General features: G+C 49.7%; 1 protein-coding gene across 1 annotated transcript in view; it reads left to right on the forward strand.

Annotated features, from left to right (window-relative positions):
• CTNNBL1 (catenin beta like 1) overlaps window positions 1–16852 on the forward strand; it is a 160887-nt gene extending 144035 nt beyond the window's left edge. Inside the window, exons 14-16 of the mRNA XM_052650500.1 lie at window positions 5603–5740; window positions 5981–6053; window positions 16666–16852. Coding sequence (XP_052506460.1) covers window positions 5603–5740; window positions 5981–6053; window positions 16666–16754 — 300 coding nt within the window. The 3' untranslated portion in view covers window positions 16755–16852. The remainder of the gene's footprint in view (window positions 1–5602; window positions 5741–5980; window positions 6054–16665) is intronic.
• Window positions 16853–19072: the final 2220 nt, after the last annotated feature.

Consider the following 19072-nt stretch of genomic DNA (forward strand, 5'->3'; position numbering starts at 1 on the left):
GTCTCTTTCTTACAGGGAAGTTACTTTATTGATGACAGGATGAGCTAATTGTCAGTGCTCACCACTTGCTGTTGAGGTGACGACTACTGGAGGCATGTCTCCCAGTGGCTCTTCTGACTGTCTTGGAGCACTGTCTGTCAACAGCTCCAGTCTATTAATTTACCCATATGTGGGTAAAAACCCATTGCTTCTGGCTGTTAAGGTGCTTCAGTCCTAGATTTGCCACAGGTTATCAAAGCTAAAAGGCACCTTCAAGAAGATCAAATCAGGGAAGACAAAAGTCAGCCCTGTACACTCCCAACCTGAGACTGGTGTTTACAGTGCTAATAGGTTTCAGTGTGCTTCCCCAACTAAGCTGCAACTTGGCTTCACAATGCTTTGCCAATATGGTTCTCTGTAGCCATTCTAGTGGATTAGAGTTAGCGCTCAGGAACCCTATTTCCCTTCCCAGATCCAGTTCAGGCTTCTAGTTTCCAAGCAAAGAAGCCATGGCCAAAAATATTTAAATGACTTGCCTATGGACCCTAATAAGTTTGAGTTGAGATCTGATCCCATTTGCTTAGTTCTTTCAGATGTCTAGCTCTTTTTCCTCACACTCAGGAATCCAAAGAACTGTATCAGGTTCTTATCACAAGATCAAATTGTTATCTAGTATCTTAGAAACCAAGAAAAGGAGCCAGAAATTCATTAATCCATGTATAAAAAGTTGGCTCTGTTCACACATAGTAAGACAGGCGTGGATAATAAAGGTGACGTACCATCCTACTTCTTTTTAAAAAGACCAGAACTTCAGAAAATGTGCCTTAAACAACTGTTACCCAAACTTCCTTATTTTCCATCAGAATAATACATAATCACCTTGCTTTTTTAAAATTTCCCTTTGAACATGGAGTACACACTTGTGCTCTCCTTCCCTGAATTCACTCAGCAGTAAATATTCCATGCCAGCCACAGAGTCGTAACGGGCTAGATTAGGTGCTGTGCTGACAGCAGTCCTCTTCTCTCCGTGCTGGTTTCTCTGATGTCTCTAAAACTGTCAGGGCAGAAACTCCCATCTTCGAAGCCAATCTCTGTTTCATCTTTGTGTATGTTCAGTGCAGTTATGGTGATGCCTCTCCTGGAGATGAACTGCAATCCTGTCTCAGATCTGCATTCGAAAATTTCACTTTCAAATCATGCGGCCTTGTGTCTAAAAGTAGAATGTCGAAGTGAACGTTGTCGGAGTCTTGAAGTTCTGGGGAAGGAGGAAAAAATAGGGTTTGGCAGTGCTCTCTTGGGTCCGTCCTTTCCACATGACAACATTTGGAGAAACTGGAAGGTACAGTACGTCTGGTTAAAAGAGGATCAGATTGTGGGGAAGAGTGTGAAAAAGGAAAAACTACCAGGGGCACTTCTGACGTAACTGGAGAAATTTAATTTTGCTAAGCTCTGTTCTTAAGCCATTCTACTACTCTAATTTAGTATCTTCCTTTGTTCTCCAAACAGCTCTAAAATCTGTCATGCCTCCGCAGACATGGTAGCATGAAGAGAGAGCACAGACTTGGATTTGAGTCCCCCGTCCTGCTTCCCACTAACCTTAGGGAGGTTGTTCAGCCTGAGTCAGTTTCCTCATTGGAAATGGGGGCGATGATCCCTAGTGTTGTCGTTGTTCAGCCACTAAGTCGTTTTTGACTCTTTGCGTTCTGATGGACTGCAGCATGCCAGGCTCCTCTGTCTCCCAGTTTGCTCAGACTCATGTCCGTAGAGTTAGTGATGCTGTCTAACCATCTCATTCACAGTATTTGTGGGAGGTAATGGAGTCAGTGTAGGTAAAGCACTTGACACTATGCTAAGCCCTCAGCAAACACAAGCTGCTCCCGCAAGGCGAGTAGATGGTGGTGGCAATGGTTACTGTTCAGACTGCCTCACACAATGCCTGGTATTTAGTAATCAGTCAAAAACTATGATGTGCCAGAAGCTAGGATCTAAGAAGCAAAGAAACACTCCCTTCTTCCTGTTAGTAACAGTGGTATCCCACTGTTGTTCTCCATCCTCGCCAAGCTGACCCATGCTATTGTTATTCCCTCTGCTTACAATGTGCTTTCCAGCTTGTCATGCTTCTTCAGAATCCAGCTCAAATGTTATTTTCCCAGAACTCTCCTGATAACCCAAACAAAACAAACGTAGCCTCTCCTTCTGGCATTCAGTACAATTTGCAAGGTCCTTCATAATGGCCATTACTACATTTAAAAAAGAAGTTTGTTCATACCTGTTAACCTCATTGACTGTAATCTCCTTGATTCTGTAGACTGTCTTATTTATCTTTGCTGCTCCCAGCACATCATATAATAGCTGGTTCATAGTTAGTGTTCAGGAACACTGAGCTAGTGTTCTTTACTAGTGGATGAATGAATATGTTTCTCCCCCGGTTCCCAGATTTGCACTGAGGGATTGGTCTCTCTTCTCTCCCCTCTCCACCCCTCTTCTCTTCTCCATCTGATCTGCTTCTCATATAGGCTGACACTGTGCAACCTACGAGCTGTACACTTTGCCTACCTCTCAACACTTGAAACTGCCATGTCCGTCAGACAGGTGTTCACACATCCTCATTCACTTTCCTGCACAGCATAGTCTGCAGCTCATCCTGTCTCACTTCTCTGGTGGACAGATTCACAAATGCTTTTCAGGAGTCCGCTTTGCAGAGAGTAATATGCAAGGTGCTTTGTAGGGTACAAGTTTTTAAATATCTCAGGAAAAATTTTATAAGGAATATCACATTTTAGACTTTAAATATATTATGATAGAGATTGGGGTATGGGGAGAGTACCAACATTACAAGCAAACATGAGGGGGCCAGAAAAGGGAGGGCAGGCCTGTTTATGCTGTGTGTGTTGCGGGTGGTGGGGGAAGGCCAACGAGCAGAAAGTATGAAGAGCATAATGCATTTTGCGTAAGGCTTCAGGCCACAGAAATGCCTTCAGTTTATTTTTTGTTTAATATTTATTTCTCTGGCTGCACCGGGTCTTAGTTGCAGCACGCAGAATCTTCGATCTTAGTTGCAGCACATGGCATCTTTAGTTGCGACATGCAAATTCTTAGTTGCCATGTGTGGGATCTTCTAGTTCCCTGACAAGGCATCAAATCTGAGCCCCCTGTCTTGGGAGCAGAGTCGTAGCCACTGGACCACCAGGGGAGTCCCTGCCTTCATTCTTAAGTCATTCGTCCTACTGCGTCTGCCGATCAGAAGCCTTGAAGCCTTATCCAAAAGTCGCTTCTTCCCAGTGTCTTATAACCTGATTAGCACCCACCACCTGTAATTACTTTAAACTTGTGGACACACTGTATCCCTTTACTTTTTGATCATTTTCTGTGTTGCTGTGATCTTCCCAGTCAGACCGGCAGCTCCTTGGTGACTAAGACCAGCACATCCCCTTAGCTTCATTCTTGCTCCTTTTCTGCCTTAACTCAGTGCTTGGAACAGTGTTCTGGCCACAGGGCAGTTAAGCAGGGTCCGGATCTGAGCACTCTGCTTCACGTTACTCATTTCCGCCTCAGAGATGAATCAGACAGGATTCCTATCCCTGGGGAGTCCATATTCGAGTAACTGGTCATTATGTAATTATGAACAACTTACTTAACCTCTGTGTGCCTTGGATTCTAATTTGTACAATGGGATTAATATCCCTTCCCTGCTCACTTTAAATTTGGTAATAAGGACCATATAGATAATAACACTTTAAACTCCACCACATTATAGAAATGTGAAGTATTAGCTGCAAATGCTTTTTGCATGAGTAGAAGTCAAAGAGTAATTTTCCTTCCTGTGCCCCCAGCTGTTGAACACTTAGGAGTTCTGAAGCAGGAAGTTCTGATTATGAACAAATGAGAAACTAAAGAGGCCCTTCTGTTTTTAAACTCCTTGGACATCAGTCCGGTGCTCTGTTGACTACCTTGTGACCATTAACACTCTCACCAGATTACCAAGGAATCTGCCACTACACAAAGCTCTGAACTCCAGGCAGCGCCAGGCCTGGTAGAGCCTTCTTTTGCCTCACAGACAGAGGCCTTCAGGAACAAGATGAAAAGTAGCTACAGGCAGGCCCCGTGGGCAAATAAAGAAGTGCGTTATCTGCGTCTAAATAGTCTCTGAAGGATGCTGGTGGGGATTGATGACCACGGTGGTAAGTCCTTCGAGTTTGGGAGCGTGGAAAGCAGGGTCCCTAGGGCTTCCATCAGTGACAGGTGCCTGAATTGTCAGAGGGAACCATGGCCGTAAAACCACTGACAGAATTAAGAAATGGGTTGTTGTCATCAGAAGCATGTATCCAAGCGCCTGTCTTCTCAGACCAATCTGCTAGTCGTGCGGAACGAGTCTTTCACCCAGTTCCGACTCTGACAGCCTGAAGCAGTCATGTCTCTTTCCTCTCATTCACCGCGTGGATGTTTACTGAGCCGGGGATGTAAAGACAGAATTCAGTCCCCACTTTCGCAGAGCTCACAGCCCACCCTCATGAAATAGAGGGAGTTATAGAAACAGAGAGCTGATAGTAACTGAAATCCATGTGGATATCATGGGCCAGAAGACAGCATGCCGTGGAGTGGCCTGCAAGGGTACTGTCAGGAATTTTGGAAAGGAGTTTTGTTATCCTTAAATGATCAAGGAAGGCTCTGTAGGAGAGGTTGCTTTATAGTGTTGGCATGAGAGATATCCCAGAACTCTTAGGAAGCAAGGCAGTAAAGGCCCTGAGACGGGAAGAAGAGCTGTCTTGGCAGAGGTGGTGATAATCCTCTGAATGAGGGGCTTTGGGGTGGAGTGGAATGAAAATATGCTGCAATGACTGTGATGGTGGTTGCATAACTCTGACTACACACAAAACTGTTACTTTAAATGGTTGAATACTATGGTACCTCAATTGTATCTGGATAAAGCTAGGTTTGTTTTTTAAAGAATCCGCTATACAGGAACATATATGGGGAGAGCAAGTCTGATAGGTCTGGGGTTACAAAACTTTAGGAAAGAGACTCCCTAAAGAGGAAAGAGATTAGCTCTTTGACCTTGAGGAAGTATTGAACTCGTGGAATGAAACGGAAAGGTTGGCATTTTGTATCTAACAAAATATAAGCCAGAAGGGACACGTAGAATGGGTACCTGCACCATCAGGAGGGCACCAAATCAGAATTGTAGAGAAAGAGGACCTCTCCTCCCTAGGTTAATTTAATTTGGAAGAAAAAGAGAGTTAAGTATATCTTGTAGAGAGGTTACTGATGGAGGCGGGAACCAGAGTAAAGAATAAGTAGAAGTAGATAAATAGATTTATGTCCCCATCAGCTTATTTTTTCAGGTTGACTGTGTGGATGTGATCATTTTGGCCTTGAGTCTTTGTATAGAGAAAATAATGGACTTTAGTCTTGACTCCGTGAGCCTCTAGTCCGGTAACAATGAGAACATAAGATACTTTAGAATAATGAGTCAAGCAGGAGGCAAATGAAGGCAGAGTGGTTTTCTTTTGTTGTTGTAGTTGTCGTTACTATTCTCTTGTGAATCGTGAGAGGACTAGGAGCCTATTCTTTCCTCCTCCACTCACTGTCTGACCTTTGTTCCCCAATGTTCATTCCTTTCTAGGACATGGTCCGGCGTGGGGAGATCATCGACAATGACATCGAGGATGAGTTCTACCTCCGGCGCTTGGACGCCGGGCTGTTTGTCCTCCAGCACATCTGCTACATCATGGCAGAGATCTGCAATGCCAACGTGCCCCAGGTAGGAGGGGCTGCCCTGGGTGGGCCCATCCATCCCTGCCTCCTTGCCTGCCACCAGCTTAGGGAAGAGTCTCTCAAAGAAGGAAGTGGATCACACACTCCTTGAATTCCTTCGCTCTACGTGGGCCCTCTTTCTCAGGGATGGGGGTGAAGTGAATACTTCCAATGTGATGTATTCTGATGTCTACCAGGACAAATGATGCTCTTTCTTTCTCTGTCCACTCTTTCTTTTCCTTATTAGATTCGCCAGAGGGTTCACCAGATCCTGAATATGCGTGGAAGCTCCATCAAAATCGTCAGGCACATCATCAAGGGTGAGTTGGATGTTGCTTGTGTCTGGGGCTCCAGGGAATTAATTAGATGTTGCTTTCTTTCCATCTCTGTCTGTATGCCTGGAATTTGGTGCGTAGCATTCTCTGCACTGCAGGCTTAAATGTGTTGTCCAGTTCGGTCTGTGTCCAGATCATCCTGTCAGAATACCAAAGACTAACCTAGTTAATCTCTGCCTCTGATTCTCCACTTCCAGAATTTTAAAAACACAAACAAGAAGCAGTAGGGATTGGAAATTTAGACACACACACACACACACACACACACACAAATCCAGGTCCAAGCTGCATGTAGTGAAAGGAAATTGCTTTCTTAGGGAAAAAAAAAACAAAGAAACTAATCAGAACTACCTGGAGTTAAGGCAGAATGAAGTGAGTTTGAGGCAGGATAGTATAAGAGAAAAAGCACGCCTGCTTTCCAGTGCTAGCTCTGCCTTCCCCCAGCCGTGTGAGCAAGATCTAGAAGAAATTTGGAAAAGTTCATGGGATGCTACATGACAGCATCCAGCCTAGTGGCCAGCACACAGGAAATGCGCGGGTGAATTTCCTTCACCTTCCCCAGCGGGTCCCTTTTCGGCTGGACCTGACTCAGCTGGAGCGGCTCGCAGGAGACCTCCGGTCGGTGAGCACGCTCTCGGTCAGCTTTGTGATGCAGTGCCCACCTTCGGACCACTTAGCACAGACCAGCACACACGGCAGCAGGAGCCCACGCTGGACTTTGCTGATAACACCAGAGTTCAGAGTCATGGTGGACGGTACCGCAGGCACATCGTGTCTCTCTCTGACCCTCATTCTGCCCACTTCTTAGCCGAGGAATTAGGCTAGATTTACTTGAAGGGTGTGCGGGTAAGTGGCTTATAACTCCCATTACAGGTTGGGGATGAAATGTGGAGATAAATGATATATATAATAGAGTGAGACGTTAAGAGCCCTGGGTTCTGGGATCTGGCTCCTGGAAGTGAATCCTGTTCCTTCTGTTCGCGGTGCTGCCTCAGGCAAGATATCCAGTTGCTCAGAGACCTCCTAGAATAGGTAAAAGGATTAAATGAGATGATATATGGAAAGTGTCTCCAGTTCATAAGTTCTTGGTAGATGCTAGCTGAGTATTTGCTATTTGCTTGGTAAATGCTATTGTGAGTATTATGAAATGTGATGATAACTATCGTCAGCAGTGTTACAAGTGAGGCACGGCTAATATCCCATGGGAAGCTGTGTGGGAGTAGGAACATTGAGCTGGGTCTTAGACATTCCAAATGAAAGGAACCGTGTGGGTGAAAACCTAGGACTGGAAGCCACATGATCATCATTGCCCTCCCCGGCGAGTGGGGATGGTAAATCTTGTGCCCATTTTGCAGATGGAACCTATGAGGTACTGGAATTTATTGTCTTCCCCCCGAGGAAAAGGAAAGGGGGGACCGTTCATGAGCCTCACCTAGCATCTCCCATAGTGGCATCTCCCCTCAGTGTCACAGGCACATGAGTTACTGCTTCAGGCGTCACGCCACCTCCTCCCTCAGGTGCAGCTGTGGCGATGTGCAAGCCCAGCCTCTAAAGGACCTTCATTTTCAATGCCCACACATTCAGTAAGAACTTTTTGTGACTCTCAGCTCCGCTGTCTTGTATTTAAGCTTCTCCCTGCACCTCCATCCCCATGATCGAAACAGTGATCTGAGAAAGGAAGTGAGTTTTTAACATCTAGTAGGGGGATGCTTTTCTTCCTGACATCCTAACATGTGTACCTGAGATTATTCAGGATTTTCAGTTGTTGCAAGCCAGCCTCAGTGCCCCTCAGAGCCCGATTTATTCCCCGAGTGCCTGGTAAAGTGCTGGGCGCCTACTGGGTGCTGAGTACACATTTGTTGATTGTCTGGCCAGGTGGGCAGGTGAACAGCCTGCACAGATGCTGCGTTCATTCCCACCACTCTTGTTCCTCTCCCCAGTCGCTTTCCTTCCCTCACTGTCCAGGCTCTCAGGTCCCTCCTTCCAGACCCAGGTCCGGCCCTTCAGCTCTCTCTCCAGCCCCCTTCACAGCCAGTCCCTCAGTAAATCTGCCATTCCTGCCTCCAGCCTCCATCCTGAATCAATCCACTTCTCTCCATCTGTTATTTCCCATCATAGCACCCTGTTTATTTCTGTCCTGGCCCTTATCACAGTCTGTAATTATTTTTATTTATGTCTCTGTTTACTTCTTCTGTGTGTCTCATGCATTAAAATGTAAGCTCCGTGATGCAGGGCCGTTGGCTTGATCCCCATGTCTCCTCAGCACCCAGAGCAATGCCAGGCACATAGTGGACACCCAGGGAATATTTTTAAATGTTGTTGAATGAAACCCTACCCTTGTGTGAGTTTAAATTGGCAGATATTTACTGAGACTCCTCAGGGCTCAGCACAGTGCTGATACTGTACTACTGAGGTGTCACACAGCTCCTGCTCTCATAGAGTTTTTAGTCTTTTGAGGAGACATGGTTTAGTCACTAAGTCCTGTCTGACTCTCTGCAACTCCATGAACCATAGCCCGCCAGGCTCCTCTGTCCATGAGATTATCCAGGCAAGAATGCTGGAGTGGGTTGTCATTGCCTTCTCTAGGGGGTCTTCCCAACCCAGGGATCAAACCCACGTCTCCTGTTTGGTAGGCAGATTCTTTACCACTGAGCCAAACAAAATACATGCTTCAACAACTACTCAGCCAGAGTTGCTGGGTGCCAGGCTCTGTATCCAGGACTAGAGAGACAGGGAAGAATCAGCAAGATCCCTGTCCTAAGGGTTCATGGTCTAGGGGGAGAGAGACTCGAAACTAATTATAACGTGATAAGTGCTGCATTGAAGTTGTGAACAGAGTGTTAAAGGAGTGATAAGGAGGCAGTAATGGAGGCGCAGGCCACACCCGGGAATCCCAGGGAAGAGAGAGAGGATGCTCTCAGGGCTGGGAAGGGTGTCGGCGTGGGGGGCGGGGGGGGGAGCACATCCCAGGCAGTGGGAACAGAGGCCTGAGGCGGAACAGGATGTCAGTGGCCTTCATACGGAGTCTCCCCCATCAGGGGAGGCCTCGCAGGGATGCAGGAGGCTGGAGCATCAGGTGGGGTTGGGAGTTCTTCTGGACAAGACTCTCGAGTTCTGTTGGGTACACAGTGAGTTTGGGGGGACAGGCAGTGCCTGCACCCCTTTGTTGGCCAGCGGAGAGCAGACAGTCTCATTCGGGCAGGAGAGGTGCTAATTTGGACAACTGGAAGTCTTTATGAGGGAGGTGATATTTAAAGCCAAGGAATCAGATGCCACTGCCCAGGTCAAAGATGCCCTCACAGGATGCTGACCACAAAAAACAAACAAACAAAAGCGTTCTCTCCAGATGGAAGGCTAAGTTTACAATAAAGGGCTCACACTGGCCCCAGGTTCCATCTGTCTGCGTTGTTGGCTGGCAGAGCTGTACCACGGTCCACCTTTCCTCAGCCCATGAATGCGGTCCAACAAGCACCCTCCAGACAGTGCTGAGGTTGAAAAGGGGTAAGCCTACTACGGGACTAGGTAGGGGGCGACGGCTGGGCTTCTGCTTTAGGCCCACCCCTTAAAAGCCTTCACTCCTTCCCCCAGCCTTCATTCCATCAAAATGCACGAAAAAACAAAGCCTCATAAAGAAAACCAGCTCATCAGTCTGTCCTCTTTGATTTTAATTTTGTTTTTCAGTTTGGGTTGCTTCCCCCCCCCTTTTTTTTTTTTTAATCATACTAATTAGATGCAAGCTTTTTTCTTTGATTTTATGGCCTACATATTTCCCAAGTTTTGCTGGCAGGATGACAGCTGATGGATCCCTTGGGGTCTCAGGAAAACGCTGATGAGGCAGGCCCAGCAGGGGACTCTTCCCATTTTATTTCTGTCCCCTTTCTCACAGTTTCCCTCCCTCCTTTTGTACTGGAGGTGCCAAGAGAGCTAGAAATAATTGATGGCTCATTAAAGTCCCTCGTTCTGCAGGCTGCGTACTCAGTGCTCCTGAAGTCCTGCCTTCCCTGAACGGGTAGCCGCTCTGGCCCGAGGCCTGTGGCACCCACCTGGGGGGCAGTGGTCTCCGTACTAGAGAAGGACCATGTGCTCCACATGGGCAGTGGCAGTCGTCCTGCCTTTTATTTTCTGGTGCCCAGGCCGCGCGTGCCACAAAGAAGGGGCTCGGCTAATGCTTACTGGGGATGCACTTCAGGCTTCTTTGTGTTCCTGAAATCAGGGTCACAGTAGGTAGAGTGGTCACTCCCAAGCACATCCTCTGTGCCAGGCTTTTAATGTATGTTCTCCTGTTCTTACAAGAGCCCTAAAAGCAGGATTACACTCTCCATTGTGCCCACAAGGAAGCCAGGACCTGCGGAGGTTAAGTGACGTTACCCAAGTCGCTCTTAATGCAGGAAAACTGGATCCAGACTCAGTCGGTCTTTCCATCTGGCGGAAAGGAAAGCTTTAACTGGGCCAGTTGGCTGATACACTCCTCAAGCATTTCAAGAAAGAAAATTCAGGGCGGCAATCTTTTCAGAGCACCCAGCGGCATCACAGGGCACTCAGTGGGCTCCCTAGGCACACCGAGGAGACCCTGTCCCCAGGGGGATTCAGCCCCATCGCATGAGGAATAAATAACCGCTACGCAAAGCAGACTGAAGTCAGTGCTAAGAGATGGAGTGGAAATCAGGAAAGCACAGTTAATGCTGCTGGAGATGGAGAGAGAGCCTGAAGACCCGGAGAGGCTGCAAGAAGAGGTGCTTGGTTTTGTTTTTTAATTGTGGTAAAACATGCACAAGAGTTACCATCTTAAGCATCGCAGCCATCACCATCACCTGTCCACAGAACTTACTTTCATTTCAGCAGAATTGAAAGGCTGTACCCATTAAACCCTTCACTCCCCATTCCCCCCTCCCCTAGCCTCTGACAGCCACCCTTGCACGCTCTGTCCCCGTGAAGCTGATGACTAAATAAGAACGTGGCTTCTGGAAACGTGACACCTCCATAGGTAGACGCAGGGGTACATTGAGTGGCCCCCTCGTTGGATGTGGAGTAGGACCTGGAAATACTTCTCAGTATAAATACTTGTGCCAGGGCTTACCGTGGAAGCCTCCAGTGACTGGTGAAAGTTAAGACCATGTGGTGGTAGGCTGTTTGGCAGAGGAAAGCTTAGAGGATTACTGACTCAAAAAATTCTCAGTGGTGGCGAAAAGACTGAGCCAAAGACTTCAGAACGCTTGCAGAGATTGGCTCCTGGCCCTTTGATTTGCTTCTGTTCGTTATGGCTTGAAGTCCTCTCTCAGAAGCTCCTAAACATGTGTTCCCGTATTGATTTGGAGTGCTTGGTAACCTGAGCTTGGCCTCTGTGATTTGCAAGCTACAGAAGCTGCTGGGATTTCTCTTTGATGACATGTTCGTGTGTGTGTGACTTCCACCAGGCCTTGGCTGCTGGAGCCTCTAGGATTTAGGGAGGCGGGAAAGGATCCTGAAGAGGGGCCTCTTTAACCTCGGGCAGCTACGTGCCCTGCCCCTAAGCAGTTCCTGCATTTATAAGACGGAGATGGATAACCTGCCTCCAAAGTTTGCTGTGAGAATTAGATGAGGTTCTGCAGTAAAGGGCTTCCATGTTGGCACATGATAAGTGCCTGATGACATTAGCTACCTTTACCGGTGTGACTTGAGTCCCAGCTTACGTGGGAAGAGGTAGAACTGAGATGCACAGTCCAGCAGGATTCTGGCTCTCTGTAACTTGCGGTAAGTTAGTAGATAACATGTGTGAGCCTGGGTTTCCTCCTCTGTAAAAACCAAACCGAAAGTGAAGATTGCCCCCAAGGATGGCTGAGATAGACATGCAGCTGGGGACCCGGGACAGAATACTTGCTCAGTAAATGCAGATTCCTTCCTTCCCTTCCCTTCCCTGGCCTCATCCTTTCACCAGTGCTGGCAACAGCCTGGATGCAGAGGCAGTCAGGAAAGCCCAACCCAGACCTCACTCTTCAAGGCCTGGTGGGGCGGGTGGGGTGGTGGTGCTTTTCCAGACAGCTGAAATGTCTGTGGGAAAACAGTCCGTGGGGATATGACCCTGTTAGCATCGTAAGCAAAGAATAAGCTTCCTTCTGTTTCTCCTTAAGTGAGTTTCACTGTCATGATGTCCCTGGTGAAACTTACACCCCCACTTCCAGCCCCAGCACAACATTCTCCTCCAGAGAAGTCACGTTAGTCCTTCCGCATCCATCCTTTTCGCTGAGGAATCTCTGTTAGACCTCAAGGGTCTTACTCTCCTAGTTTCTATTTTGTTATTATTTCTATGTCTTCAAGGATTTTCAGTGTAAAAATGCTGACATTCCTCTTCTCCCCACTCACCCTTCCTCCTGCACTTTTTCAGAGCTGAGCATTCAAGGCTAAAGGTCCAGGGATCTGCACCCGGCTTGTGAGCGCCGGCCCCAGTCTGTGTCCTGGACAACAGTTCTTCCCCATCTTCCAGTTGGGGTGCGCCTCCCTCTCCCTCTTAACATAAACAGAACAGCTCGGATTCCATGTCTGAATAGTAAACCTGCTGTCTAAAGTTTGCTTTAATATTTATGCGTTCAACGCTGCTGCCTGTTTCTGAGCTCGATCAAAGCCTTTATTATAAGAGCATTTGAAAATGCTGGGGAAGGAGAGAAGGGAGTGGATGTATCTGCCCCATCTTTCTCACTCTCCAGACCGACTCACTCTCTCCCCCTCCCTTTTCCCCACCCCGAAGTTTTCCCTTCATCTAGCATCTCTTTTTTCCCCTCCGTTCTCTCCCTTTCTTACACACACACAGCAAAGAGAACTCTTTCCCAAGACCTCCGGGAGGGATCTGTTCAATATTTATAAACTGCTGCAGCAGCTATAATAACTGGAGGTGGCCGGCACGACCACGGTTTGCTCCAAATAGGATTCCACTCTGGAAACAAAGAACGACTTGGGGTCAGGGGTGGAGGGTGAGACGTGAGGTGCACAGCTGGTACCAGCTGCCAGGGCCAGTGGGAGAGCACTCAGGGCTTGTCAGGTCTGCTCCTGGGGCCAGCTCTCTGTGGGCCCCTGGCCGCTCACCTGTCTCTCCGGGTTGCCGTACATTTCTGAGAGCCCCGCCAGCCCTGACTTTTGGTGACCAGGCATGAGGGAGTGTGGCCCCAGCCAGCACTCCACGTCTGTTCTGATTGCTGAGGCCCCTTGACCCCGGGACATCCCCTCCAGAGCCTTACCTGTTATGAGGATATTGACACCAGATGCCCTGCCAGAGCTGGACTGCCCTGCAGACTTTTCCTGCAAAGGATGGGGGACAGGTGGGGTAGGGTACTGCCTAGAGAAAAGGATGCCAGGACCAGCTCCCCCGCCCCCCAGTGGCTTTGGAGGTGCCCTCTTCACTTCTCACACATGTTCTTGGTTGGAATCTCAGCCCCTCTGCCGTGCTGCACCTGGGCAGGTTGCTTCAGCTCTCTGATGTTGCTGCTGCTAAGTCACTTCAGTCATGTCCGACTCTGTGGGACCCCATAGATGGCAGCCCACCAGGCTCCCCCGTCCCTGGGATTCTCCAGGCAAGAACACTGGAGTGGGCTGCCATTTCCTTCTCCAATGCATGAAAGTAAAAAGTGAAAGTGAAGTCACTCAGCCATGCCCGACTCCCAGCGACCCCATGGACTGCAGCCTACCAGGCCCCCCTCCCCCCATCCATGGGATCTTCTAATAAAACTCAGTTTCCCCATCTGTAAACAGAGAAGGTGCTCTTTGCCTTGTAGGATTGCTGCAAAGATTCAGTGAGACAACATATATAAATGCCTGGCACATGAACAGTGTTCCCCACGTGTGAGGTCCCATTCCACTCTGTGCAGGACAGCCCCTCTTCCTCATTTTACTCCCTTCCTTCACAGCCCATTTCCAGAGAGCAGGTAATCTGACTGTTTCCTCCTCCACATGTGGCACATCCAAGGAGACTTGTCCGTTGGGTGCTCTGTGTACCGTGGTAGCAGGCATTGTTTTAACGGCCTTGGTAGCAGCGATTCAGCAAGGGGACTGATACAGACATTGGTGCTCTACTCTGCGCATCCCTGGAAAGCAATAAGGTCCCTCCAGGGAAGCTGGCTTTTCTTGGAAAAGCATTGCCCCAAAGGATCAGACTGTGTCTCACTTCCTTCTCTCCTGGGTCTGAGAATCCATTAGGAGAACAAAGTGTTAGTTCAGTCCATTAAGATTCTTGCTTTCAGGCCAGGCCTCTGAGGGTATTAAATGCTATAATGGTCATTTCTCTCTCTCCTGGGGCAGCGACTAGATCATTCACATGTGAGTAAAAAGATACCACTTACATACCAGCCCAGAGCCTTCTCCCACCACCCACTTCCTGTTCTCCCATCACCCCAGCCCTCCCTTTACAGAGCCTTCATGGAAGGGATCACAGCCATTTGCTGTCGGAGGTAATGGATGGGCCTCACAGGAGAGGATGATTTCTTGCCGGGGGTTGGGGGGAGACACACAGCTGGCACATGTCTGAATCCCATATCGCCTCTTCCAGCACATGTCCAAAGTCATAAAGAGGACGGAGACGTGCAGAAGTGGCAGGCGCAAGAGGATTGCCCCAGCGTGGTGGGGGAGGTTTGCAGGCTTTCCTCCTCTCCCCAGGTCTTTGTCTGATTTGGATCTGCAGATGTTTTATTATGCAGACGCCTCTTGCTGGAGAGTTTCCTATTGTTCCATCTCTGGCCACCCCAGGCGGGGCTGGGGGCAGACACGCAGGTACTCATCCTGATTCACTGCTCTGGGAGTTTATTCACAAAACAGCCAGGAGTTGGCTGTCAGCCCAGCTCTGCTGGTAATTTAGCTGAAAATGAGGCAAAAGCCGCTGCCTTCATGAAGCTGCCAGTCTGGATGGAGAGAGGGACAAGTAGAGGATCACCCAGAAGTCAGGCCTGCGACGGAGGCAGAGGCCCGAGGAGGACTTGTGTGGGATTGCAGTGAAAGACGTTGCTGGCCCGAGCAAAGCAGGCTGGAGGAGGGAGCCGGTGTTTCTGGAACATCTGTTATCACTAAGCTCTTTACATGCAATTTCAGAGGGGAGACATGCAGGGCCCCCTGGGACTGTGAGTCAGGGTCAGGATGCAAGCAGGATGTCACAGCATCTCCCGACGGCAGGGGCAGGGCACGGTCAGCGCTCGGAGGAGCAGGACCGCCGTCCACCGGGCTCTGTGCCCCTGCTCATGGGAGTCACCCCAGGAAGCCCGGGGCACCACTCGCCACCCAGCCCTGCCCTCTTGTCCTGGAGCTCCGCACATCATGTCTGTGCCATATCCCACCCCCTCCCACCGCCTAAAACCAGCTGCCCACATATCTTGCGGGCCAGGACACTCTCAAGAATAAAGTGGTGGAGTGTTACGTGTTGTGCTGGGGTAACAGGCAAACTGGATACGTTCACCCACCTTACAGCCCTGATGATGTCCTGTCATCAGCATCGTGTCCTGCATTCCCGTTCTCTCTAGACGTTACTTCCTGTATCTTCCTGCTCTGACTGAAACTGTGTCTCCCTGGGATGGGCCCACTCAAGTGGTACCTGCTTTCTCTCACAGGCCGTCTGCCAGTGAAGATGGGAAAGGGCTCTTCCACGCTCCTCCTGGGCACCTCTAGACCATTCCTCTCCCTTTCTCCCAGAAAACACCCATTGGTTTGAATCGCAGCGGCAGTGGGCTGTACCCCAGCCCCTGTCCTTGTGGTGTGGACACCTGTTCCCCTCATCCCCTGGAGGAGTTCGAGCTCACTGTCACCCTCTCCACCATCTCCACCTCTCCTGTCGTATTTCTTGGTGACTTTAGTATCCACATCTCTTCCTCTCCCACCCCATCCTGCTGGAGCCACCATCAGGATACATCTAAAATCTGAAGACGTCTCTCCTCTACCATGACCTTGGGCCAGACCACCATCAAATCACATCTCCTTCTTTCTGCCCTTGGCCCCTTCACAGTATCTTCCTTGCAGCAGCTAGAGTGAGCACTGGTGAACAGACAGATCATGTCATTCCTCTGCTTACAGCTCGCTCGTAACTTCTCATCTCCGGGGAAGTGCTGACAGGGGCCCGCCTGCCCCTCCTGCTCCCCTCTCAGCGAGACTAGGTCTGCTCCCTGCTCAAGCCCCAGCTCTGCTTGCCCCCTGCCACTCGCTCCCAGATACTTCCCTGCACACCTGCTTCAGCAGTGAAAGTGCCGAGTCCTCACCACTGGACCACTGGGGAACTCTCAATACCTGCATTTCTAACAAGTTCCTACATGATGTTGCTGGGGGTGGTTTGGGTCATACTCTGAGAACCACCGGCTCTGGGGCAGTGCCTGCCCGTAGTAGCAGGCACTGTGTGTGTTAAGTGGAGGAAGGCTCAGCCAGAAGAAGAACGCAAGCAGGGGCCGGGGAGTTGGTCCACCACGGACCTCGAGGGCAGGACCCAAGGAGTTTGAGGCGGGGAGGTGGGTACAGCCACCGCGGGGGCGGGGGGGGGGGGTGTGCCCCTGGAGGCACACACCCCCAGGCGCCAGGGTTCAGAGAGAGGTGCGACGTGACCCAGCCGTGATGGCCCCCACTCCCCAGACTCCCTCTGACCCTGCTTTTGTCTCCCCAGAGTACGCAGAGAACATCGGGGACGGCCGGAGCCCGGAGTTCCGGGAGAGCGAACAGAAGCGCATCCTGGCCTTGCTGGAGAACTTCTAGGCTGGCTCAGCAGCGGGGCCTCCCTGGGGCTCCCCCGGAAACTCTTTGTGGAGCTTGATGTGACTTTTGGACAAATTAAAGCTAGTTTTGGTATCCCCGGGCTGGTGTTCTTTGTACCGTCCGACCTTTAGCCGACAGCTCTCCCCGCAGCACTCACAGGATGCGTCCAAGGAAGCTTGGTGGTGGGCCTCACCCTTCCAGTGAGAAACCAGAGGCTCTGAGAGCAGATCAGTGATGAGGTGGCCACTCTGCTGCCCTGGGGGTTGCAGGGAGGCTGCCCGTCTGCAGCTGGGAAGGTGAAGGCATGGTCTGGGGATCTCTCTGGGGCTGAGCCTGTAACAGGGGGCACATGGCTCATGTGGAAGGGCTTCCTGGCAATGCAAGGCTGGCCACCAAGCGTGCTGTCCTAAGAGCAGTGGTCTGAACTCAGCCACACATCAGAGTTGCTCTGGTTGGAGAGGGGACCTAAAAGTGCGTATCCATGTTGGCCCCATCCCAGAAGGACGAAGTCAGAATCTGGTTTGGCCCAGGGGCTGGCACTGTTCTAAGCCCCCAGGTGGTTCCGAGAGCCACTGCTGTAGAGCCCAGTTTCATCGTTCACCAGCTGGGACTGTCTGGATAAATAACTTTACCCTCTTGAATCTCACTTCCTTCATCTGCGAAGTGGGGATAATAATCCCCACGTGGGGATTTCTTTTGTCCTTCCCTCCCACGTCTGTGGCTTCAGAACTGCAGTCTCACCCCTTTCCCAGAGACTATGAGAAGGTTGGTCTCCTCCTTTATGGAGTCAGCAGCCCTTTAGCATGGTCTCAGTCTGTCCCAGAGCATAGAGACCTCACTATGAGGAGTAGGACAGCCAACATAGAATGAAGTGTTAGCTCAGGGTCAGCTGGTAGACTGCAAGGGACGCCTCCCGCCCCGCGCAGTGCCCGTGGCCACCATTCAGCCAGAGCCGCTCTGGCTGCTCAGTGAGGCCCCAGGGACGGGGCTCCTGGTGGCCGCTGCCGTCTGGCCAGAGCTGACATGCCCTTTACATCCGTGCTTTCTAACCTGTGCAGCAGCACTGCTGGCGGAGCCATTATTCCCAGTTTACTGAAGCCGAGACTGAGGTCCCAGAGGGTAAATAACTTGTGCGAGGCCCCGGGGCTGGTACACACAGAGCCCACATTCAAAGCGAAGTCTGTCCAACTCCGCAGCCCAGGCTCTGCTCTCCCCCCAGCAGCCTCCATCAAGAGACCGTCACAGGTCACTGACTGAAGCAGTCCCCTTCAATCAGGTCTACTGTCCAAGGGATTTAATGAATTCACACAGAATGTAACCTGTGGAATATTACACTTTTTACAATTTATTTTTACTGAAATAAGTTTACAATGTTATGTTAGTTTCTGATGTACAGCAAAGTGATTCAGTTATACAAGTGAAAGGGTTAGATGCTCAGTCGTGTCTTACTCTTTGTGACCCCGTGGACTGTAGCCCGCCAGGCTCCTCCGTCCATGGGATTCTCCAGGCAAGAATACCGGAGTGGATTGCCATTCCCTTCTCCAGGGGATCTTCCCAACCCAAGGATCAAACCTAAGTCTCCTACACTGCAGGCAGGTTCTTTACCATCCGAGCCACCAGGGTGTGTGTGTGTGTGTGTGTGTATTCTTTTTCATATTTTTTTCCCCTTTTTTGATTGGACTTTTTAAAGTCTTTATTGAATTTGTAACAATATTGCTTTTGTTCTGTGTTTTGGTTTTTTGGCTGAAAGGCGTGGGGAATCTTAGCTCCCCAACCAGGAACTGAACCCACACTCACTGTATTGGAAGGGGAGGTCTTAAGCACTGGACCACGGGGAAGTCCCTCCATTATGGTCTATTACAGGATATTGAACGTAGTTCCCTGTACTATACTGTCAGACCTTGTTGTTTATCCAGCCTTTATGGAATAGTTTGCATCTGCTGGTTCTCAGCTCCCAACCCATCCTTCCCTCCCCCGCCTCCCCCTCGGCAATCACAAGTCTGTTCTCTATATCTGTGAGTCTGTTTCTGTTTCGTAAATAAGTTCAGAATCTTTAACTTTTTGAACTAAGGTTTTCGTTTATATCATTAGTCCTTTGGCTTTTCTTTTTAAATTTTCTTTTTACCCAGGTAATGCTTGTACAAGGCACTTCCCGATGGCTCACCTGCCATAGGATACACCTGCAGTATAGGAGACACAGGAGATGCGGGTTTGATCCCTGGGTTGCGAAGATCCCCTAGAGGAGGAAATGGCAGCCCACTCCCAGCATTCTTGCTTGAAAAACCCCTTGGCTCACAGACAGGCTCCTCTGTCTGTGG

The sequence above is a fragment of the Budorcas taxicolor genome, chromosome 13, assembly GCF_023091745.1.
Source record: "Budorcas taxicolor isolate Tak-1 chromosome 13, Takin1.1, whole genome shotgun sequence".
Classification (NCBI taxonomy): domain Eukaryota; kingdom Metazoa; phylum Chordata; class Mammalia; order Artiodactyla; family Bovidae; genus Budorcas; species Budorcas taxicolor.